Raw genomic sequence first — 24,889 nt, forward strand, 5'->3', positions numbered from 1 at the left:
CTGTACCTTTAAGACCTGGCTGGCTGTAGGATTCGCATTCTAATCAGTATTCTGCAACTTGATTTTGTCTGTTTGCACTGTTTGAGAGCATATTTCTACTCCATCTGACGAAGGAGCAGTGCTCCGAAAGCTTATGGTATTTGCTACCAAATAAACCTGTTGGACTTTAACCTGGTGTTGTGAGACTTCTTACCGTATACTCAATAACACAGACTCCACAGTATTCTGGAGAAGCAAATTCCACAGAGATGTGACACAGCTCCAAAACTGAACACAGTACTCCATAGAAGGTTGCACTGCAGCTGAAGCAATGCTTCTCTACTTTTATTTTTAATTCTCTTTGCAATAAATATTAACATTCCATTTGCCTTCCGAATCACTTGCTGTACCTGCATGTTAACATTTTATGATTCATGTACCAGGATATCCAGATCCCTCTGTACTTTATAGTTCTCCAGTATTTCTATAATCAAATAATATTCTTGCCAATGGGGACAAGTTCTCATTTTCCAACAATATAGTCCATCAGTTAAATGTTTGTACACTCTCATAACCTATCTATATCCTTTGGAGAGTCTTTATGGCCCCTTGACAACTTACTATCCGAGTTAACTTTGCATCATAAACAAATTTAGCTACCATACATTTGAACCCTTTGTGCATAATCTGTAATTAGTTGAGGCTCCAGCAATGATATCTGTTCCACTCCACTGGCTACAACTTGCCTATCCAAAAATGACTCATTTATCCCTACTTTCTGTTTCCTGTTAGCTAACCAATCTATCAGTGTTAATATGGTACCTGCTATACCATAAGCTCTTATCTTATGGTATAAGGGCACCTCTTATGTGGCACCTTATTGAATGCCTTTTGGAAATCAAAGTAGAGCACATCTACAGGTTACCCTTTACCTATCTTGCTTGTTACTCCCTCAAAGAACTCTAATAAATCAGTCAAACAAGATTGCCTTTTCACAAAACAGTGGTGGTAAGTTAGGGGACAGCATTAAACAGGAAATTAGAGATGCATGTAATGCTACAGGGTGCCACCGTAAACGTGGGTGACTTAAATCTATATATAGGCTGGGCAAACCACGTTTGTAATAATACTATGGTGGATGAATTCCTGTACTGACTACAGGATAGTTATTGAACTGGAATGTTGAGAAACCAACTAGGGAACAGGTTACGCTAGATTTGGTATTGTGCAACAAGAAGGGGTTTATTTTGTTGTGCGGGATCCTTTAGGGAAGAGTGACCATAACATGTGGGAATTCTTCACTGGGATATGTAGTGAAATAATCCAAATCTGAAACTAAGGTCCTAAATCTAAACAAAAGAAACTACAAAGGTATCGGGGTGAGTTGGCTGTGATAGATTGGGTAACTTAATTGAAAAGCATGATGGTGGATAGACAATGGGTAATATTTAAGGAATCAATGCATGTATTGCAACAGCTATACATTCCTTTCTAGTGCAAAAATACAACAGAAAAGATGGCCCAACCATGGCTAACAAAATAAATTAAGGCGAGTATTAGATCGAAAGAGGAGCCATATAAAGTTGCTGGAAGAAGTAACAAGTCTCAGGGTTGGGAGGAGTTTAGAATTCAGCAAAGGATGACCAAGAGATTGACTAACAGGGAAAACATAGATTATGAGACTAAACTTGCAAGGAAATAGAAGTGGACTGTAAAAATGTTTACAAGCATTTAAAAAGATTAATGAAGACAAATGTAGGTCCCTTACAATCCAAAATGGGAGATTTGATAATGGAGAAAAAGATTTGGTAATGGGAAATGAACCGGGCCAAGTGTTGGATTTGGTTGTGGAAGAGCACTTTGGAGATAGTGACCACAATTCGGTGTCTTTTGTTATTGCAATGGAGAGGGAGAGGGAGAGGGCCATGCGGCAGGGCATAGTTTACAATTGGGGGAGAGGTAATTATGATGCAATCAGGTGGGAATTAGGAAGCATAGGATGGGAACAAAAATTGTCAGGGAAAGGCACTAATGAAAAGTGGAACTTTTTCAAGGAACAAATACTGCGTGTCCTTGATAGGTATGTCCCTGCCAGGCAGAGAGGAAATGGCCGAGTGAGGGAACCATGGTTCACAAAAGAGGTGGAATGTCTTGTCAAGAGGAAGAAAGAAGCATATGTAAGGTTGAGAAAACAAGGTTCAGTTGGCTCGATGAAGGGTTACAAGTTAGCAAGAAATGAGCTGAAAAAGGGGCTTAGGAGAGCTAGGAGGGGGCATGAGAAGTCCTTGGCAGGTCGGATCAAGGAAAACCCCAAGGCTTTTTACTCTTATGTGAGGAATAAAAGAATGACCAGGGTGAGGTTGGGGCCGGTCAAGGACGGCAGTGGGAATTTGTGCATGGAGTCAGAAGAGATAGGAGAGGTGATGAATGAATACTTTTCTTCGGTGTTCACCAAGGAGAGGGGCCATGTTTTTGAGGAAGAGAGGGTGTCACAGGCTGATAGGCTGGAGGAAGTAGATGTTTGGAGGGAAGATGTACTAGCAATTTTGAATAAACTGAAAGTTGATAAGTCCCCTGGGCCTGATTAAATATATCCTAGGAGTCTTTGGGAGGCAAGGGATGAGATAGCAGAGCCTTTGGCATTGATCTTTGCGTCCTCACTGTCCACGGGGGTGGTGCCAGAGGACTGGAGAGTGGCGAATGTGGTTCCTCTGTATAAGAAAGGGAATAGAAATGACTCTGGTAATTATAGGCCGGTTAGTCTTACTTCGGTGGTCGGTAAGTTGATGGAAAAGGTCCTCAGGGATAAGATTTACGACCATTTAGAAAGATGCAGCTTAATCCGGGATAGTCAGCACGGATTTGTGAAGGGCAAGTCTTGCCTCACAAATTTGATAGAATTTTTTGAGGAGGTAACTAAGTATGTAGATGAAGCTAGTGCAGTTGATGTCATATACATGGATTTTAGTAAGGCGTTTGATAAAGTCCCCCATGGTCGGCTTATGAAGAAAGTAAGGATGTGTGGGATAGAGGGAAGGTTGGCCGATTGGATAGGTAACTGGCTATCTAACAGAAGACAGAGGGTGGTGGTGGATGGAAAATTTTCGGACTGGAAACCGGTTACCAGTGGAGTGCCACAGGGATCAGTGCTTGGTCCTCTGCTATTTGTAATTTTTATAAATGACTTGGAGGAGGGGGCTGAAGGGTGGATCAGTAAATTTGCTGATGACACCAAGATTGGTGGAGTAGTGGATGAGGTGGAGGGCTGTTGTAGGCTGCAAAGAGATATAGATAGGATGCAGAGCTGGGCTGAAAAATGGCAAATGGAGTTTAACCCTGACAAATGCGAGGTGATTCATTTTGGTAGGACAAATTTAAATGTGGATTACAGGGTCAAAGGTAGGGTTCTGAAGAATGTGGAGGAACAGAGAGATCTTGGGGTTCATATCCATAGATCTCTGAAGGTTGCCACTCAAGTGGATAGAGCCGTGAAGAAGGCCTATAGTGTGTTGGCGTTCATTCACAGGGGGTTTGAGTTTAAGGGTTATGCTGCAACTATACAGGACCTTGGTGAGACCACATTTGGAATATTGTGTGCAGTTCTGGTCACCTCACTATAAGAAGGATGTGGAGACACTGGAAAGAGTGCAAAGGAGATTTACCAGGATGCTGCCTGGTTTGGAGGGTAGGTCTTATGAGGAAAGGTTGAGGGAACTTGGGCTTTTCTCTTTGGAGCGGAGGAGGTTGAGAGGAGACTTGATAGAGGTTTATAAGATGATGAGGGAGATAGATAGAGTGAACGTTCAAAGACTATTTCCTCGGGTGAATGGAGTGGTAACTAGGGGGCATAACTATAGGGTTCATGGTGGGAGATATAGGAAGGATGTCCGAGGTAGGTTCTTTACTCAGAGAGTGGTTGGGGTGTAGAATGGACTGCCTGCAGGGATAGTGGAGTCAGAAACTTTAGGAACATTTAAGAAGCTATTGGATAGGCACATGGAGCACTTCGGGATGATAGGGAGGAAATAGCTTGATCTGGGTTTCAGACAAAGCTCGGCACAACAACGTGGGCCGAAGGGCCTGTTCTGTGCTGTACTGTTCTATGTTCTAACTACAATAGTTCTGTCTTCACAGAAGAAGACACAAATAACTTCCCAGAAATTCTAGGGAAGAAAGGATTTAATGAGAAGGAGGAATTGAAGGAAATTAATATTAGTAAATGAAAATAGTGCTGGAGTAATTAATGGGACTGAAAGTTGATAAATCCCCAGAGCCTGATAATCCACACCCCAGCATACTAAAGGAAGGTGGCCAACCAAACATGTGTTGCGGTTATCATCTTCCAAAACTTTGTAGATTCTGGAACAGTCTCAGCAGATTGGTGAGTGACAAATATAATCCTGCTATTTAAAAAAGGAGAGAGAGTGAAAACAGAGAATTACAGACCAGTTAGCCTAATATCAGTAATAGGGAAAATGCTAGAGTCTATTCTCAAATATGTGATAACAGACACCAAGAAAATATCAATGGAATTAAACAAAGTCAACATCGATTTATGAAACGGAAATCATGTTTGATGAACCTACTGGAGTTTTTTTAGGATGTAACCTGTAGAATAGATAAGGATGAACCGGTGGACGTGGTGTATTTGGATTTTCAGAGAGCTTTTGACAAAGACCGATATAAGAGGTTAGTGTACAAGGTTAACGTGCATGGGATTGGGGGTAATGTATTGGCATGGATTGAGAATTGGTTAGCAGGCAGAAAGCAGAGGAATAAATGGATCTTTTTTGGAGCTGAAGGTGGTGACTATTGGGGTACTGCAGGGGTCAGTGCTTGGGCTCCAGTAATGATTCGGATGAAGGAATCAAATATAATATTTTCAAGTTTGCTGATAATGCAAGACCAGCTGAATTTGTGAGTGGTGAGGAGGAAGTAAAGAGGCCTCAATGTGATTTGGACAAGTTGAGTGAATGGGCAAATACATGGCAGATGCAGCATAACTTGGATAAATATTAAGTTATCCAATTCAGTCAGAAAAACAGAATGGCAGCGTATTATTTAAATAGTGATAGATTGGGAAACGTTGATGTACAAAAGGCCCTAGGTGTCCTTGTACACTAATCATTCAAAGCAAGCATGCAGGTTCAGCACGAAATTAGGAAGGAAAACGGTATGTTGGCCTTCACTGCAAGAGGATTTGAATACAGGAGCAAGGATGTTTTACTGCAGTTATACAGGGACTTGGTGCGATCACTCCTGGGGTATTGTGTGCAGTTTTGTGCTCCTTACCTAAGAAAGGATATACTTGCCATAGAGGAAATGCAGCAAAGGTTCATCAGACTGATTCCTGGGATGGCAGATTGTTGCATGAGGAGATTGGGTCGACTGGTCCTGTATTCACTGGAATTTAGAATAATGAGAGGGAACCTAATTGAAATGTATAAAAATCTGACAGGTCTGGACAGACTGGATGCAGAGGTGATGTTTCCTTTGGTCGGATGGCCTATATCAAGAATCACAGTCTCAGGATACATTTAAGACTGAGATGAGGAGAAATGTCTGCACTCAGATGGTGGTGAACCTGTGGAATTCTCTACCATAGAAGGCTATGAAGGCCAAACCATTGAGTATATTTAAGAAAGAAACAGACTTTTAGGGACTAAAGGCATCAAGGGAAATGGGGAGAGAGCAGGAGTATGGTGTTGAGATCGAGGATCAGCATGGTCGCAATGAATTGCAGAGCAGGCTTGATGGGCTGAATGGCCTACTCCTCCCATTTTCTGTTTCTAAAACCATGTTGACTTTGTCTGATGGGGAACGATTTTCTAAATGTTCATTATTAACTCCTTAACAATGGATTCTACATGTGATAGAAGTTAGGCTAACTGGCCTGTAGATTCCACTTTCTGTCTCCATCCTTTCTCGAATAGAAGGGTTACATTTTGCAAATATCCAATCCACTGGGATCTTTAAGTTTAGATTTATTTATTAGCATCATAAGTAGGCTTAAATTACACTGCAATTAAGTTACTGTGAAAATCCCCTAATCGCCACGCTTTGGCACCTGTTTGGACACACCAGGGAGAATTTAGCATTGCCAATGCACCTAACCAGCATACCTTTTGGACTGTAGGAGGAAAGCGGAGCACCTGGAAAAAACCCACGCAGACATAGGAAGAATGTGCATACTCCGCACAGACAGTGACCCAAGCCGGGAATCGAACCAAGGTCCCTGGCGCTGTGAGGCAACAGTGCTAGGTGCTGTGCCACGGTGCAGACCTGAGCAGATTGGGTTTATACTCGTTGGAATTTAGAAGGGGGGATCATATAGAGACCTATAAGATAATGAAGGGGCTGGATAGGGTTGAGGTGGAGAGATTCTTTCCACTTAGAAAGGAAGCTAGAACTAGAGGGCACAGCCTCAAAATAAAGGGGGGTCAGTTTAGGACAGAGTTGAGGAGGAACTTCTTCTCTCAGAGGGTGGTGAATCTCTGGAATTCTCTGCCCACTGAAGTGGTGGAGGCTACCTCATTGAATATGTTTAAATCACGGATAGATGGACTCCTGATCAGTAAGGGAATTAGGGGTTATAGGGATCAGGCGGGTAAGTGGAACTGATCCACTTCAGATCAACCATGATCTTATTGAATGGTGGGGCAAGCTCGAGGGGCTAGATGGCCTCCTCCTGCTCCTATTTCTTATGTTCTTATGTTTATGTTTCCAGAATCTAGGGAATTTTGGGAGATCACGACCAATGCATTGACTATCTCTGCAGCCACTTCTTTTAAAACTTTAGGACACAGACCATCATATCTAGGGGAGTTGTCAACCTTCAGTTCCAATAATTTTCACAATACCTTTTCCCTCATGATTCCCCACCCTCCCTCCCCCTCCCCCATAAGGCACCAACACTCACTTTAGTTACCTCTTTTATTTTTGTTGAAACTCTGACCATCTGTTTTTATATTTCTAGCTAGCTTTCTCTCATGCTCTATTTTCACCCTCCTTATTAATTTTTAGTCATTCTTTGTTGGTTTCTAAAACCTGTCCAATCTTCTGACCTATCACTAATCTTTGCAGTATTCTACTTTTTATTTCAATTCAATACCATTTGTCAGTTCCTTAATTAGCCACAGATAATGCATCATTTTTCATAGTCTAACTTTCATAACAGAATACGCCTTTGCTGAGTGTTAATGAAATATCTCCTTAAATATTGGCCATTACTTCTTTACTGTCCCACCTTCTAACATTTTCCCAGTTCATTTCAATCAACTCTGTCTTCCTACCCATGTAATTGCGTTTACTTAAGTCTTTGAACCACACTCCTCATTCTCAAACTGAATGTAAATGTATATTCTGTTATGATCACTGTTACCTAGAGGCTCCTTTACTCTCAGGTTATTAATGAATCTTCTGTCATCGTGCATTACTGTCTAAAATGGCCTGCTTCCTGGTTGGCTCTAAATATCATAGAAATCATAGATTTCTAAATATATAAATACAATTGTGGTTGTTGCTAAGTTGAAGCACATTGAACTTCCTCAGGCTATCTACCATCTTATCACAGTGGATGTTCCAGATGTGCAGCAGAAAAATAAGTGAAATTGGGTTTCCAATCAACCTACACAGTAAAAAGTCTGAGGGAATTATTTCTGTATGGTGCTGATATTGGTCAGGAGAGATAACTCACTCTTTAGTATATAATTACTTTTGACCAGAACAGATAATTCACGAAGCAATCTATTACATAACATACCTCATTATTAAAAGTCTAATGATCTAGAGGCTGACCTTACAAATACGTTGAATTAGCATCACTAGAATCTTGTCATTATAATTATGTGTTAGATGCAAGGAAATTACATTGTCAGGCTGAAAACCTTTCAGGGCAAAGAGTTTCCGTCTATCGTGAGCCATTAGCAGTTTTCTGGGGCTTATTATAACTACTGAGGTTTAACACCACCTACTGAGGTTTAACAGGTGGACAGAGTGGTGAAGAAGGCATTCGGCATGCTTGGTTTCATTGGTCAGAACATTGAATACAGAAGTTGGAATGTCTTGTTGAAGTAGTACAAGACATTGGTAAGGCCACACTTGGAATACTGTGTGCGATTCTGCTCACCCTATTATAGAAAGGATATTATTAAACTAGAAAGAGTGCAGAAAGGATTTACTAGGATGCTACCAGGACTTGATGGATTGAGTTATAAGGAGAGGCTAGATAGACTGGGACTTTTTCTCTGGAGCGTAGGAGGCTGAGGGGTGACCTTACAGAGGTCTATAAAATAATGAGGGGCACAGATCAGCTCGATAGTCAATATCTTTTCCCAAAGGTAGGAGAGTCTAAAACTAGAGGGCATAGGTTTAAGGTGAGAGGGGAGAGATACAAAAGTGGCCAGAGGGGCAATTTTTTCACAGAGGGTGGTGAGTGTCTGGAACAAGCTGCCAGAGGTAGTAGTAGAGGCAGGTACAATTTTGTCTTTTAAAAAGCATTTAGATAGTTACATGGGTACGATGGGTATAGAGGAATATAGGCCAAATGCGGGCAATTGGGATTAGCTTAGCGGTTTTTTAAAAAAAAGGGCGGCATGGACAAGTTGGGCCGAAGGGCCTGTTTCCATGCTGTAAACCTCTATGACTACCACCCCATTTATATAAGGATAACATTATAATCAGTGATTGGAATTATCAGGAAACATGAAGCAGAATGGTCCACTTTTCCCTGGAAAGGAGGGGTGATGGTGAAGTTTATTTATTAGTGTTACAAGTCGGCTCACATTGCAATGAAGTTACAGTGAAAATCCTCTAGCTGCCACACTTCGGCACCTGTTTGGGTACACTGAGGGGGAATTTTTAAAATAGCCAATGCACCTAACCAGCATGTCTTTCTGACCGTGGGGGCAAGCCCACACAGACACAGGGAGAACATGCAGACTCTGCACAGAGAGTGATCCAAGCTGAGAATTGAACCCAGGTCTCTGGCATTGTGAGGCAGCAGTGCTAACCATTGTGCCACCGTGCCGCCCATAGAGAAAAAGGAAACATAACATCATTCAAGGAAATAATAAGTAAGAAAATAGAAAACAAGCAGGATAGAAAACACAAAGAGGAAGAAGGAGCAAAGGCAGAGAGCGGGAAAATAAATAATTAGAGGGTAGTAAACTTATGATTTCTTTATATTATGCCCATGGAGCATGGAGTTTGTTTGAACTGCTAATAGTTGCAAAAAGGAAAGGTCTGGATAAAGTCAGAAAATATAAAAGAAATAAAAGAAACAATTCTGTAGAATAGAAGAAGTCTTATCATGATGTGAAAACATTCTACTAATTGCTCCAAACCAGCTCCTTAAAGACAATGCCATTAGCACTGTTTAATTATGAGCAGAAGAACATATTAATCCTGATGTTATTAATAGATATCTGACTAAAAGATCTGAAGGCAAAACAAAAACAATTTACATTTACATAGACCAGGATTTTCCGGCTTCCCCACGGCAAGTTTCTTGGTGGTGGAATCTTCCGGGCCATCGGAGGAATCTTCCGGGCCCACTGAAAGCAATGTCCATCTGCATTGCCATTAGCCACCGGGGAACCCAAGAGAAAGAGATGGGCCCCTCTACCATTGGAAAACTCGTCGTGGGGGGCAGGAAAATCCTGGCCATTGTGACTTTAACATGTCAGCATAGCAAAACATCTCTCAGAAATTTAACACTGAGCCCCCTAAGGAGACATTAGGACAGGGGCCAAAAATATGATTAAAGAGGTATGTTTTAAGGTGCATCTTAAAAGGAGGAAAGTTAAACAGAGAAGAGGAGAGGTTTAGGAAGTGAATTCCGTAGCTTAGAGCCGAGGCAGCTGGAGGCACGACCAGCAACAGTGAAGTAATTAAAACTGGGATACACAAAAGGCCAGAAGTGAAGGAGTGTAGAGATCTTGGAGATTTGCAGGGCCTGCAGGAGAGAACAGCAAAGATTGAGGAAGCAAAAGACTTTGAAACGAGGATGAGCATTTTAAAACTGAGTAATTGTCAGGCTGGGAGCCAATGTAAATCAGTGATGGTTGACTGGGACCTGATGCAAGTGGAGGCTTTGAAGGTTTGGATGAGCCCAGTGTTAGGGAGAGTGGAAGATAAAAATCACTTTTCTTACATAAATATTTAACCAAAAGTGTACTCCAGCAATAGGTAATTCTGAAAGAATCTATGGTGTTCTTGAGAGATTTAACAACTTACGCTACTAAAGATTGATGATTTTCTTACTCATTTTTGTTTTTGACTAACTGCAAAATTGTTAAAACTGTATATCTTCAGAATATGTACAACGTTTCTGATATATATTAGAAACATAGAAACTCGAAGCAAGAATAGGCCACTCGGCCCTTGGAGCCTGCTCCACCATTCATTATGATCACGGCTGATCATCAAATTCAATATCCTGATCACCCCCTTCCCTCCCATATCCCTTGATCCCTACAGCCCCAAGAGTTATACCTAATTTCTTCTTGAAATGACACAACGTTTGATATACAGTGGTGAGGTACTTGTGGTTCATGTAGTTAGAATGAATAGAAAAAGTATTGTGATAGTGCATATTTGTAAGAGTTTGATTATTATGTCTGAAAGATATTGATTGTAAGATCCCTCACATTCATTTATTTCTCCCTAACAGAAGACTCCATTGCACTCGGAATTATATCCACATGCATTTGTTTGTCTCATTCATACTGAGAGCCATCAGCATTTTCATTAAAGACAATGTTGTGCATTCGGATTTCGAAATACAAGAACATGATTCTCTTGCAGTGGATGATCTGAAAACCATCACAGCTGCCCCAATAATAAACAAGTCTCATTACGTAAGTACATATCTGCCAGTTCTGATGAAAGATTGGACTTGGAATGCCAACTAGTCCTTTTCAGAACCTTGTTCCATATTAAGCTTTAAATATAAGAACATGATTTTCACCTATTAGTGCAAATCAAGCCTACATGGTTAAGAACTGCTCCTAATTCCAATAGAACCGTGAAGTGTGCTCAGCACTCAAGTTTCCTCTTTCATCCGATTTAAATAATTATTTGTCAATCCACATGCAAATTTGGACCAATGTATGGTTGTGCATGAAATAAAATTTAACGGGGTGCTCACAAGGCTTGAATTTTTAAAAAATTGATTACGACCCAAAATTTCCTCAGAGTCAATCCCACTTACTTCAACACGTGACAGAAGCCTTCCCTACCTTCCTGCTTAAAAAGACAATGTTGTCGAAGAGAATACTGAGATACAGGCTATTGGACTAGACGGGATTGAGGTTCATAAGGAGGAGGTGTTAGCAATTCTGGAAAGTGTGAAAATAGATAAGTCCCCTGGGCCAGATGGGATTTATCCTAGGATTCTCTGGGAAGCTAGGGAGGAGATTGCAGAGCCTTTGGCTTTGATCTTTATGTCATTATTGTCTACAGGAATAGTGCCAGAAGACTGAACGATAGCAAATTTTGTCCCCTTGTTCAAGAAGGGGAGTAGAGACAACCCTGGTAATTATAGACCAGTGAGCCTTACTTCTGTTGTGGGCAAAGTTTTGGAAAGGATTATAAGAGATAGGATTTATAATCATCTAGAAAGGAACAATTTGATTAGGGATAGTCAATACGGTTTTGTGAAAGGTAGGTCGTACCTCACAAACCTTATTGAGTTCTTTGAGAAGGTGACCAAAGAGGTGGATGAGGGTAAAGCAGTTGATGTGGTGTATATGGATTTCAGTAAAGCGTTTGATAGGTTTCCCATGGTAGGCTATTGCAGAAAATACGGAGGCATGGGATTGAAGGTGATTTTGCGGTTTGGATCAGAAATTGGCTAGCTGTAAGAAGACAGAGGGTGGTGGTTGATGGGAAATGTTCATCCTGGAGTTCAGTTACTAGTGGTGTACCGCAAGGATCTGTTTTGGGGCCACTGCTGTTTGTCATTTTTATAAACGACCTGGATGAGGGCGTAGAAGGCTGGGTTAGTAAATTTGCGGATGACACTAAAGTCGGTGGAGTTGTGGACAGTGCGGAAGGATGTTGCAGGTTACAGAGGGACATAGATAAGCTGCAGAGCTGGGCTGAGAGGTGGCAAATGGAGTTTAATGCGGAAAAGTGTGAGGTGATTCACTTTGGAAGGAGTAACAAGATTACAGAGTACTGGGCTAATGGTAAGATACTTGGTAGTGTGGATGAGCAGAGAGATCTCGGTGTCCATGTGCATAGATCCCTGAAAGTTGGCACCCAGGTTGATAGGGTTGTTAAGAAGGCGTACAGTGTGTTAGCTTTTATTGGTAGAGGGATTGCGTTTCGGAGCCATGGTGTCATGTTGCAGCTGTACAAAACTCTGGTGCGGCCGCACTTGGAGTATTGCGTACAGTTCTGGTCGCCGCATTATAGCATTGGAAGCATTGGAAAGGGTGCAGAGGAGATTTACCAGGATGTTGCCTGGTATGGTGGGAAGGTCTTATGAGGAAAGGCTGAGTGACTTGAGGCTGTTTTCGTTAGAGAGAAGAACGTTAAGAGGTGACTTAATAGAGGCATACAAGATGATCAGAGGATTAGATAGGGTGGACAGTGAGAGCCTTTTTCCTCGGATGGTGATGGCTAGCATGAGGGGACATAGCTTTAAATTGAGGGGTGATAGATATAGGACAGATGTCAGAGGTAGGTTCTTTACTCAGAGAGTAGTAAGGGCGTGGAATGCCCTGCCTGCAACAGTAGTGGACTTGTCAACATTAAGGGCATTTAAAGGATAATTGGACAAACATATGGATGATATTGGAATAGTGTAGGTTAGATGGGCTTTAGATTGGTTTCACAGGTCGGCGCAACATTGAGGGCTGAAGGGCCTGTACTGCACTATAATTTTCTATGTTCTATGCTGTCAAGATGATTAAGAGCTTAAAATCAAGTACAATAGACTGTGAAATGTAATGTGAATTCATTGAAGTGTTATCTCTAATGATGTCCATGTCTATATATGACAGGTGGGATGCAAGATTGCTGTCATATTGTTTCTCTATTTCTTGGCTACAAACTACTACTGGATCCTAGTGGAAGGCCTATATTTGCACTGCCTCATATTAATGGCTTTCCTATCTGACAGAAAATATCTGTGGAGTTTTACCTTCACTGGATGGGGTAAGGCACTGAAATTGTCTTTTAAAGCTATGCACAACATCTAAAAGCAAGGAAACAGGCTGCACTGACAAAGACGGTGTCATGCAATGCATTATATCTCTGATTTTTCATCTTTCCCTTTCGAGAAGCCATTGATCCTCATTGACACAGTTGGGACAGGTACCTCACCCTGTCAGAGAGTGTAGTTGCACAGCACAGTGCAATATATCAGGTGTTTCAATAATTTCACGGGCATTGGGCATTGCTGACAAGGCCAGCATTTTTTGCCCACCCTTAATTGCCCTCGAGAAGGTGGTGATGAAATTAGGTACTTCCGCAGTGCTGTTAGGAAGGGAGTTCAGGATGAACTTGGTGAACAAGTGGTGATGTATTTCCGTGTTAGAATTGTGTGTGGCTTCCAGATTGTTTTCCCATGTACCTGCTGCCATTGTACTACTGGATAGTAGCGGTCACAGATTTGGAATGTGCTGTCAAAGGTGCCTTGTTGAGTTGCTGTAGTGAATTTTGTACATGGTGTACGCTGTCGCCACAGTGGATGTTTGGTACTGGAGTGTATGTCTAAGGTGGTGGATGGAATGCCAATCAAGCATGTGGTTTTGTCTTAGATAGTGTCAAGCTTCTTGAGTGTTGGAGCTGCAGTCATTGAGGTAAATGGGTAGTATCCTATCACTCTTCTGACCTGTGCTTTGGAAATGGGTGGAAAGAGTCAGGAACTAAGGGGGCGATTCTCCCATCCCTATGCGCATGTTTTTGGTGCGTTGGGATGAGAGAACCGTGTGTCGGCCAACGCGCATGTGTCGGGAACACAAGCGCGTCTCCCACAGCCGGAGAACAGGCGCAGTCGAGACTACACTGGAAACCGGTGGGAAGAGAGGTAAGTAATTTAAATCGTTTAAAAATATATTTTAAATGTATTTTAAATGTGATTATCAGGCCCGGCACGGAATTCTCTGGGCCCGATAGCATCTCCCACCCTGCCAGGAGTATTTCACTGCGGTGGGGTTTAGAGTAGCTCCCACTTGTGGGGAACTAGTAGGAGACCCTGCCGGAGTGAAGAGGGGCAATCGGGGCCCCCCCAAGATGTCGGGCGTGGGGGGGGTGTGGTGCCCCCTGGACATGGGCACCCTGGCAGTGCCAGCATGTGCCCCCGGCACTGCCCAGGGGCAAAATGCCCATGTCCAGGGGGCACCTTGGCACTGCCCATCGGGCAGTGTCAAGGAGACGGGGCCAAGGTGCCGGGCCTATTGTGGGCGGGGCCAAGGGTGAAGTCTATTGTGGGCAGGGCCTAGGGATGATCAGTGGGGGGTGGTGGATCCCACTGCCACTCTGCATTGGGATCGGTCGGGGCTGGAGAGAGGCCAGTGGTCAGGGCAGGCTGTGGGGGAGGGGTGGGGAGTTCGCCACTGCTGGGGGGGGGAGGGGCTGAAGATTGGGGCACCAAGGGACGGGAGGGAGTCAACGCTGGCCCGGGAATGCTTGTGGGGGCCGTGACCAGGCCATGGGGGCGGCTGGAGGGGCAGCAGTGCGAGGGTCCCAGGCTGGCCAGCGATCGAGCTGGCCAGCAAGCTGCAGGCTGACAGTTTGGGGTCACTATGCATGCGGGACTGTCAGACTCTGGCGTGAATAGGCCCTGCCCCCTGAGCTTTTAATGAGATTCATGATTGTGACTCTGCATTGCAGAGTGGGGAAATTCAGCTCTGAAGTTGAACTGAAAGAACAGTTGCGATTAGACTAGTTTTCTCGCCAAATCAGCACTTTTGGGAGAATTGTCCCCTGAGATTCTTGCGACAAAGCCTCTGACTTGCTCTTGTAGTCACAGTATTTACATGGTTGGTCTTTTCTGGTCACAGGTAGCTCGCAAGATGTTGAAAGTGGGATACACAGTTATGGTAATGCCACTAAATGTCAAGAGGAGATGGTTAGATTCTCTCTTGCTGGAGATGGTCATTGCTTGATACTTGTGTGGCATAAATGTTACTTGCCAATTATCAACCCAAGCCTCAGTCTTGTCTACTTACTGCATGTGGGCATGGACTACTGCATCATCTAAGTAGTTTGAGCAGGACTGAGCACTGTTCAATCAGCAGCGAACATCTTCGCTCTGACCTTATGATGGAGGGAAAGTCAATGATAAAGCAGTTGAAGATGGTTGAGCCTAGGACACTACCCTGAGGAGCTCCTGCTGTGTCGTCCTGGGACTGAAATGACTAACTTCCAGTGACTACAGTCATCATTTGTGTGGGATATGACTCCAGCTAATGAAGAGATTTCCCCCGATTCCTACTGACTTCAATTTTACTATGATTTTCATTGTGGTGGGTTGCATTTGAAAAGTATGATTTTTCCCTTTTTTAGGGTTTTGTAAATATTCTCCCAAGACAACTAAAAAAAAATAAGGTAGTCACCAATAAATCCAATAAAGAATAAAGGAAAAGCTAAAGAGAGTGGTTCGAACATGGGAGCTGCTACCACATGGAGTAGTTGAGTTGCATTTCAGGAGAATCAAGCTAAGTAGATGAGTGTGAAAAGAATATCAGGATATGTTGATGGGGTGAGGGGAAGTAAGATGGGAGGAGGCTCATTTGAAGCATAAATAGACTGAGAGGCCTGTTTTTGTACTGTAAATTCTTTCTCATAGCTGCCTGGGAGAAGCAGAAATAAAATAATTTCCCCCAACACTCAAATGTTGGGATCTTAAACAAGAGGTAAATGTGATAAATAATTACAGTCTGAATTTAGTGGTGATCATGTCGGTTTAGGGAATTCTGATTGGGAGAATTGTTTGTGTACTCGGCAGTCAGGATGTGGGAGCTAAAAGAATTACAAAGCAGAACTCAATAGCCGTTCAGAGAAGTGTGATCCCGGCACTAGCTTTGTCCCATAGACATAGATTAAAACTAAAATCAAGCTTCCAAACTGATCCAAATATTCATCCCTAATCTACAGCAGTGATCATTTTATTTTTACAAATAATAGTCTAGATTTTCACTCCTGAGATGGGTATGTAGGGTTAGGAAATATTCTGGCCCATTGCATCCATCTCAGTGGGGATAAACATGTCCCAAATGGTGGGATCTTCATTCCGGGGGAGTGCAGAGGAAAGTGTGTACTGGAGTCAGGCCCACTGCCACTAGGCAGAGGCTGCCGTGTGCCGAGACAGCTGGTAAAACTCTCAGGCCTGGGTTCTCTGGGATTCCATCCCAGCCGTGTTGTTAAATATTAGGCCTCCCAGCTCTTAACATCCCCTACCCCATCCATTTCAAATCATGCGAATCCATCGTCCCCACCTACAATGGGCCCTTATATCCTCTACATAGTTGGGGGGAGGTTGAGGATAATCATGGGGGTTCAGAAGTTTTGTTGGGGGTTCAGTGTGAGTGATTGGGGAGGGTTAATTGGGTGTTTTCCAGGAGTTAGACTAGGTTTTAAACTATCTAACATTTTCTGAGTCACTTTTCAAGTAAGTACATTAGAACTGGTCCTAGTCTCTGACTCTAACTCAGAAACATTCACGGAGGGTCCCAGGGAGCAGGAGAATTGCCTATTGGAAGTTGAAACTTTCCCAGCAATTCCCATGGAGCTGCACATGTTGGGACTTCCACAGGGTGCCTGTTGTATGTCCAGTCTCTGACGATTCAGAGACTGGGCGATTTATATGCTCTGTTAATAGTACTCAGAGTTTTGTCAACAAACAACTCAAATATAGGGTGCATTTAAAATTTAAATGACAGAGGATTGAAATAATATGACGCATTGCCAGTTCCACAGATCTAGTCTGCTCTTTATGAGCATTTACATCTACTCTTTAAAACAATCTTAACGCAGACACTGCAGAATAAGGCCCTAGCAAAAATGGGCTCTGTTTGAACTCAGCAATGAACTAAAATGGCCCTGCTGAATTTGGGTTTCCCCTATGTATGACTGACATCCTGACCCCGTTCCCCTACCAATCAAAATGGAATGAGTCAGAAATGTGGGTGGAACCTCTGGATTTGGGTTCCCAGAGCCATTTTGGATATGGCGTGGAGTCTCCATGACTCCATCAAACTCTTGGCCAATATGACCCTAAAATTCTGATACAATAAGTTTTGAAATAAAGGAATTAGCAGCTTTTCACCAAATCTCCCAAAATAGATTCAAGTTATTTCTAAAAACAATAACGAGGCCATGATTCAAAATGAGACAGGTTGAATGGTGTAATGGGTTTTTGCCAGGAGCACAAAGGGTATTTATTAATAATGAAAAACTGTACAGAGGCTCCCAGACTCACTGGCTGCCCCAGTCCCTACATGTCTTCAGACTGTCTTCTGCCTAAGGACTCTATCCCCTGCGGTGATTACCCACTCTCAGTCTCAATCGGTCCCTCAAGCCAGGTGACCCTCTTCTGCTGTGTTGTCCTTAAAAGGACAGTCACCACAAATGGTATACTATATGCCTTAAAATCATTAGGGAAAGAGTCAAGCATCCTTAATGTAGACAGGTTGTTTTGTTTCTATTTCAGGTGTTCCAGCAGTCTTTGTTGCAGCTTGGGCCATTGTCAGGGCAGTGTTGGCTGATGAAAGGTGAGGACCATTTTTTGCATCTGATCACTATTAAAAATAAAAGCTTTTGATAAAGTAGTAAATTTCAGTAAGAAATCAACACAATGCCATTTTCTTCACCTCTTGGTCTCTGAAGCAAATCTTCATGGTGGCACAAAGGTTAGCATTGCTGTCTCACAGCTCCAGGGACCTAGGTTCAATTCTGACCTTGAGGGACTGTTTGTGTGGAGTTTGCACATTCGCCCCGTGTCTGCATGGGTTTCCTTCGGGTGCTCTGGGGCTCCCACAGTCCAAATATGTGCATGTTAGCTGGATTGATCATGCTAAATTGCCCCTTAGTGTGCCAAAATGTGTAGGTGAGGGGGTAGTGACCTTGATCAGTCCTCTCTCTGAACATGATCAGTATGTTTATAGAAACATAGAAAAACTGCAGCACAAACAGGCCCTTCGGCCCACAAGTTGTGCCGAACACATCCCTACCTTCTAGACCTACCTATAACCCTCCATCCTATTAAGTCCCATGTACTCATCCAGGAGTCTCTTAAAAGACCCTATTGAGTTCACCTCCACCACCACTGACGGCAGCCGATTCCACTCGCCCACCATCCTTATGTAAGAGTGATGCGTTTTCTTACCCTCAGAGTGAGTCTCCCAATTAGCTAAATCCAGCTGCTAGCTTTGTGTGAGTGTAATAATAAAGGATATTTATTCTCACTTAGCCCAATTTAACGTGATGCCTCACTCACTCAGCACACACTCACACACGAAGAATAGATATAGATAAAGCTAATGTACTGTTACAGTTCACAATTACTTCAGTTTCTTTCATGACAGGCCTGTAGTTTCTTAGATGAAGCCAACACTTTAAAGTTGAAGTGAAGGTGTTGTAAAGTGACTGATTCCCAGCAGGCCCTGAGATTTCTTGTAGTCGAATTTCTATGATCAATTCTCAGGTGAAAGCAAAGTTGGAACAGATTGGAGGAATCCTTCTCTTGGAATTCCCCTCATAACACCAGGAGCTGGATTCAATTCCAGCCTTGGGTGACTGTCTGTGTGAGTTGGCATGTTCTCCCTGTGTCTGCGTGGGTTTCCTTTGAGTGCTCCGGTTTCCTCGCACACTCCAAAGATGTGCAGGTTAGGTGGAGTAGCCTTGGTAAATATACAGCGCTCTGGGGACAGGATGGGAGGGTGGGCCTGGGTAAGATGCTCTTTCAGAGAGTTGGTGCAGACTTGATGGGCTGAATGGCCTCCTTCTGCACTGTAGGGATTCTATGGATTCTTAATGATACCACTGTTGATTACCTTGGCTGCTGGATGGGTTGCTGCTAGTTCAATAGCTTCTGATGGAATTCTCGGCCTGCAAGCAACTTCTCGCAGGTTTTAAAAGCAGGCAACCAAATGGTTCTCTCGTCATGTAACTTCGCCAAGTTCAAGGTTCTTTTATCCAAACAAAGGGTTGTGTTATGTTGACTCTAATCTTGTGTTGTCGTTTGACACCTTGAGATTCTAATTTGGATGAGAGAAACCAGCAAATGGAAGGTTGGTCGGATCCATTCAGATCTGTCTCGCACACATGGGGGTGATTCTCCCAGTGTTCTAGCAGCACTGTGGGCCAGGAGACATCAGCGTTGGCCATTTTGCGTGTTCCTCACTGGGCGCAAGGCCTCTGCGTGTCTCCGGGACCCGAATTTCCAGCGTCATCAGCTGATTTAAATATAATAAGTATTAGCATCCGATTAGCGGGTCTGGGACTGAAGTCTCCAGACCCCCTAGCCTCTCCCCTCTTGCCAGGAGTTGTTCATTCCAGTGGGGTTTACAACAGCTCCCCACTAAGGGAGAGATGACGACCTATCCCGCTGGAGTGAAAGGAGGCCATGGAGGCCCCCCAAGAGGTGGGGGTAAGGGGGGAGGAGGAGGGTTGCTCCCTGGGCATTGCCAGCCTGGCTGGCAATGCCCAATGGGAAACTTGGCACTGCCCATTGGGCAGTGTCAAGGGGCGGGGCCAGAGGGAGCGTGCCTATTGGGGGCAGGGTCTTTGGGGGATGATCGGTGGAGGTGGGGGGGGGTGTCCCACTGCCACTCTGCATAGGGATCCGTGACTGAGGGACGGTAGGGGCTGATCGGGGCTGGCCATCGTGGCCGAGGGCTGCTGTGGGGGGGAGGTGGGGGGAATAAGGCTACGGGTGGAAGGGTCAAGACTACGAGAGGAGGTTGGGGCTGCCGGGGGGTGATCAATGCAGGCCGGGGGTGTGGGGGGGGGGGGGGGGGGGGGGGGCGCGCATCAAGGCTGGCCAGGGAGAGGGGGATCGAGGCTGGCCCAGTGATGTCCGGGAGGCCAGCGATCAGGGGATGGGGGGCACTTTGCAAGCTAGGGATGCAAGGGTCATGGGGCTGGCTAGCAATCGTGCTGGCCAGCGATTGGGAGGCCAGCAGTGCGGGGCTACTGCGATCTCGGCTCTGACAGATCGGCGCATGCGCAGTGGCCCACTCAGCGTTATGCTGCTGGCCTCTTGGGCGGGAATAGGCCCTGCCCACTGATTTTCAACGTGATTCACAATGAAGCACTCTGCAGTGCACAGAGTGAGGGAGATTCATTTTGAAAATCCGGCTGAAAAAACCAGCGGGAGTTACTCTACGCTTCATGTGAATTCGGCACTTAGAATTGTTTTGGGAGAATCTTGGCCATTGAGTTTCGATCGTCCCTTTTATTCAGGATGAAACAGTGGGCGGGATTTTCCGTCCGTGCTTGCCCCAAAACTGGAAGATCTTGCCTGAGGTCAACGCCCAAGGGACCCGGGTTCAATTCTGGCCTTGGGTCACTGTCTGTGTGGAGTTTGCACATTCTCTCTGTGCCTGTGTGGGTTTCCTCTGGGTGCTCCAGTTTCCTCCCACATTCCAAAGATGTGCGGGTTAGGTGGATTGGCCATGCTCAAATGCCCCTTAGTGTCAGGGGGATTAGCAGGGTAAATGTGTAAGGCTACGGGAATAGGGTGCATGTTTCACCCCCCCCCCCACCAACCCAACCCACTATTATTCCTGTGGCGGGCGAGACAGGAAAATTCCCCCCAAAGAATCAGGTCAACCACAATTCTAGAGTCCTTATGTGTTGATCCATCTGTAAAGAAAGGGTTGTGAATACCCTGGATGGCTGTGAATGTCATACTTCATTAGGTATTCACCGGAGACTTGGGAATCTCTGAAGCACAAATACCAACGGTCACATGATTTGCAGTGGTCATTTCAATATTCTATCCAGTTTTAATAGTCATAGAATCATAGAATCCCTACAGTGCAGAAAAAGGTGATTTGGCCCATCGAGTCTGCACCGACAACAATCCCACCCAGACTCTATCCCCATAGCCTTACACATTTATCCTGCTAATCTCCCTGACACAAAGGGGCAATTGAGCATGACTAATCCACCTAACCCGCACGTCTTTGGAGCATGGGAGGAAACCGGAGCACCCGAAGGAAACCCACGCAGACACAGAGAGAACGTGCAAACTCCACACAGACAGTGACCCGAGGCTCGAATTGAACCCGGGTCCCTGGTGCTGTGAGGCAGCAGTGCTAATCACTGTGCTGCGGTGACTGGCTGAAAGTTGATAATACACTGAGACATGACATAATCCTCTGCTCTTTTAAATAAGAAACCAGTCTGTGTACCTTTTACAGACATAGCACTTAAACAGTTAAACATTCACTGAAATGGCAAGCATATCTTTTTTAAAAATCTGTTGTGGTGAATTGAGGAGTGAAGAAATAAGGAAAATCATTCCACCTCTGATCAGAACAATATAAAACACAGAACAATAATTAATTCACCAAGTAAAACAACTCAATTACAAACATAAATTTTGAAAAGGTTGCTTTAAAATCAAGAACAAGATAGCAATTCAATTAATGAATCTAATGAAACACTTTATCTCATTTAATAAAGCACGTCTACTCTTTAGAATGTAAACTTAGAGAGCTCCTTATTAACCTGTTACTATTGACATTTAAGAACAAATTACTTGTGTTTCTCATTAACAGCTCTTCATTTGCCTCACAGCGCCAGGAACCCAGGTTCAATTCTGACCTCAGGTATCTGCATGGGTTTCCTCCGGGTGCTCCAGTTTTCTCCCACAGTCCAATGATGTACAGCTTTGACAAAGGGTCATCTGGACTCGAAACATCAGCTCTTTTCTTCCTTACAGATGCTGCCAGACCTGCCAGCGTTTTCTCTTTTGGTTTCAGATTCCAGCATCCGCAGTAATTTGCTTTTATTTATGATGTGCCAGTTAGGTTGATTGGCCATACTAAATTGGCCCTTAGGTTAGTGGGGTTACGGAGTAAGCCTGGATAATGGCCGGTGCAGACTCGATGGGCCGAATTACCACCTTCTGAAAGGTCCTTTAAGACCTGGCTGGCTTTAGGGATTCACATTCTAATCAGTATTCTGTAACTTGATTTTGTGTCTCTGTGCACTGTTTGAGTGCACATTTCCACTCCATCTGACGAAGGAGCAGCGCTCCGAAAGCTTATGGTATTTGCTACCAAATAAACCTGTTGGACTTTAACCTGGTGTTGTGAGACTTCTTACTGTGTTCACCCCAGTCTAACGCCGGCATCTCCACATCATAAATATCCGGGACACAGCGAGCCAGAAATGATGCTCTTGCCTGCCTCTCTGTTAGATGCCAATCTGAGCTGTAGGGATTGAGAACTCGCGCAAGTGTAGCTCTTAATTTGCCCACTGTTTGTGGAAATAAGATGGTTGGGAAATTGGGATGAGGAAGAAACTGTGTGAAGGTTTGTTTGTAGAAATTGTATGTGTCATGTACAATTTATTATTCCTCACTTTTCCGATGCCTCAAATCAACTCAATACTCTAAATCAACTACTAGTAAGGCCTTGGTGACCAAAGGACTAGGAAAAGCCTTTGACTGTACAATGAAGGTGCAATCATAGAATCCCTACGGTGCAGAAACAGGCCATTTGGCCCATAGAGTCTGCACCCACTCTTCATAGAAATCATAGAAACCCTACAGTGCAGAAGGAGGCCATTCGGCCCATCGAGTCTGCACCGGCCACAATCCTACCCCCACATATTTACCCGCTAATCCCTCTAACCTACGCATCTCAGGACTTTAAGGGGCAATTTTTAACCTGGCCAATCAACCTAACCCGCACATCTTTGGACTGTGGGAGGAAACCGGAGCACCCGGAGGAAACCCACGCAGACACGAGGAGAATGTGCAAACTCCACACAGACAGTGACCCAAGCCGGGAATCGAACCCAGGTCCCTGGAGCTGTGAAGCAGCAGTGCTAACCACTGTGCTACCATGCCGCCCACTCTTTTTCCTAGTCCCTCTTCCCTACCCTATCCCCGTAATCCCATACATTTTACCATGGCTAATCCAACTAATCTACACATTTTGGGACACTAGGGGCAATTTAGAATCATAGAATCTACAGTGCAGAAGGAGGCCATTCAGCCCATCGAGTCTGCACTGCCCACAATCCCACCCAGGCCCTATCCCCATAACCCCATGTATTTACCCTAGCTAGTCCCCCTGACACTAAGGGGTAATTTAGCACGGCCAATTCACCTAACTTGCACATCTTTGGACTGTGGGAAGAAACCAGAGTACCCAGAGGAAACCCACTCAGACATGGAAAGAACGTGCAAATTCCACACAGACTGTGACCCGAGCCAGGAATTGAACCCGGGTCCCTGGCGCTGTGAGGTAGCGGTGCTAACCACTGTGCCACCGTGCCGCCATGCATTTAGCATGGCCAATCTACTGAACCTGCATAACTTTGCACATCAGAAAATGAAACCAAGAATTAAAGTTCTGTTTGTTTTAACATATAATTTATTATTTCTTTCTTTCTATGGCAAAGCTGCTGGGATCTAAACGTTGGCAACTTTAACTGGATTTATCAAACACCAATTCTCATAGCTATTGTGGTAAGTGTACATTTTGAAGTTCTCTTGTTACAGTTTTGACATATCAGAGGAGTCATAGAGAGAATTAGTCAGAGTAAAATAGCTAAATATTGGAAGAATCGATTTATGTGAAGATTGTGACCAGATAGAAATGTGGTTTGTGTCTCAGCAAAGAGGAACTATCTGTTTTGTTTTGGTTTAACACTGTATGATGTAGAAAAGCACAAAATAGTTCATTGTTAAAGTTTGTTGATAAGGAGTGCAGTGAAAAATAATGCTCTATAAAGTTTTAACAGGTCATGATGCTTTATAACAGGAGTAAAAAGAGTATGTCTGATGAAGAAAGAACAAAATAATTGAACACATACTAAGCTGAATATTATTACCAGAAACTTTATTATTGTTGAGTTCGTTCCTCTATTTTGTTGCAATGAGAGCTTCACAAACTTTCTGGCAAATGGATTTATATGACGGGCGTGATTTTACCACCTCGTCATGCCCTGTGATCAGCGTGGTGAGCTGGGAAAATAGTGTGCGATGCTAAAAATCTGATTTGCACCCGACACCAAATGGTTTGCTATCTTCCCAGCATCTTTTTAGTGAAGCGAACCACTTCCCAACCAAAATGGGCACACAGCTGGTTAGTACCAATCTGACTGTATTTCAAAATCATCAGCCAGTTCGGCATGCATACTTCCCCCCCCTTCCGGATGCTTCTCACCCCTCCGATGAGACGTCACGCTGGCACGAATTACTACTGCTCTATGAAAGTGTGGCTCAGGCACAGCAGTAGTGAAGGAGAACAAGGAGGTGAGTACCACTGAGTACCAACCCCCAGGGCAAAGGAGTGGTCTCAGCCACTGTCATGGTGTGCAGTGGGTTGGGGGCTCGCATGGGTGCAGGGGTTTGGGGCAGGCTTGTGCCGGTTCTCAGGTCAGGGGTTGCTGCTGGATTTAGGACTTGTGTTGCATGCATTCCCCTGGAAGCTGCACAACCCCTGAGGGGTTGTACATTCTGTTGAGTCCCAACTGCACTAATGTTGCACTGGTTACCCTGCCATCTATCTGCTGGACAGGCTCTGTGGTTTATTATGGACATTCCCTCCCAAGTGTCACTAACAGAAACAAGCACCAAGTCTGGCAGCTGCTGCTCCAACCAAGGGAGCTTTGCAGGTATTAACACGGCTCCTCACGCTGCATGAACTCTGTAGCGCTCCCTACAATGGCAACCTGTCTCATGATGGTCATGAGGGTCCTTCTCCACCATCTG

The 24,889-nt window shown here is 44.2% G+C and overlaps 1 protein-coding gene across 1 annotated transcript in view; it reads left to right on the forward strand.

The window, feature by feature from the left end:
* Positions 1–24,889, forward strand: part of LOC144504073 (parathyroid hormone 2 receptor-like) — a 162,725-nt gene that overhangs the window by 84,964 nt on the left and 52,872 nt on the right. The window contains exons 6-9 of the mRNA XM_078229238.1: positions 10,652–10,838; positions 12,990–13,143; positions 17,645–17,705; positions 23,575–23,641. Of these exons, the coding sequence (XP_078085364.1) occupies positions 10,652–10,838; positions 12,990–13,143; positions 17,645–17,705; positions 23,575–23,641 (469 nt within the window). The remainder of the gene's footprint in view (positions 1–10,651; positions 10,839–12,989; positions 13,144–17,644; positions 17,706–23,574; positions 23,642–24,889) is intronic.

This window comes from Mustelus asterias, chromosome 14 (assembly GCF_964213995.1).
Source record: "Mustelus asterias chromosome 14, sMusAst1.hap1.1, whole genome shotgun sequence".
Taxonomy (NCBI): Eukaryota; Metazoa; Chordata; class Chondrichthyes; order Carcharhiniformes; family Triakidae; genus Mustelus; species Mustelus asterias.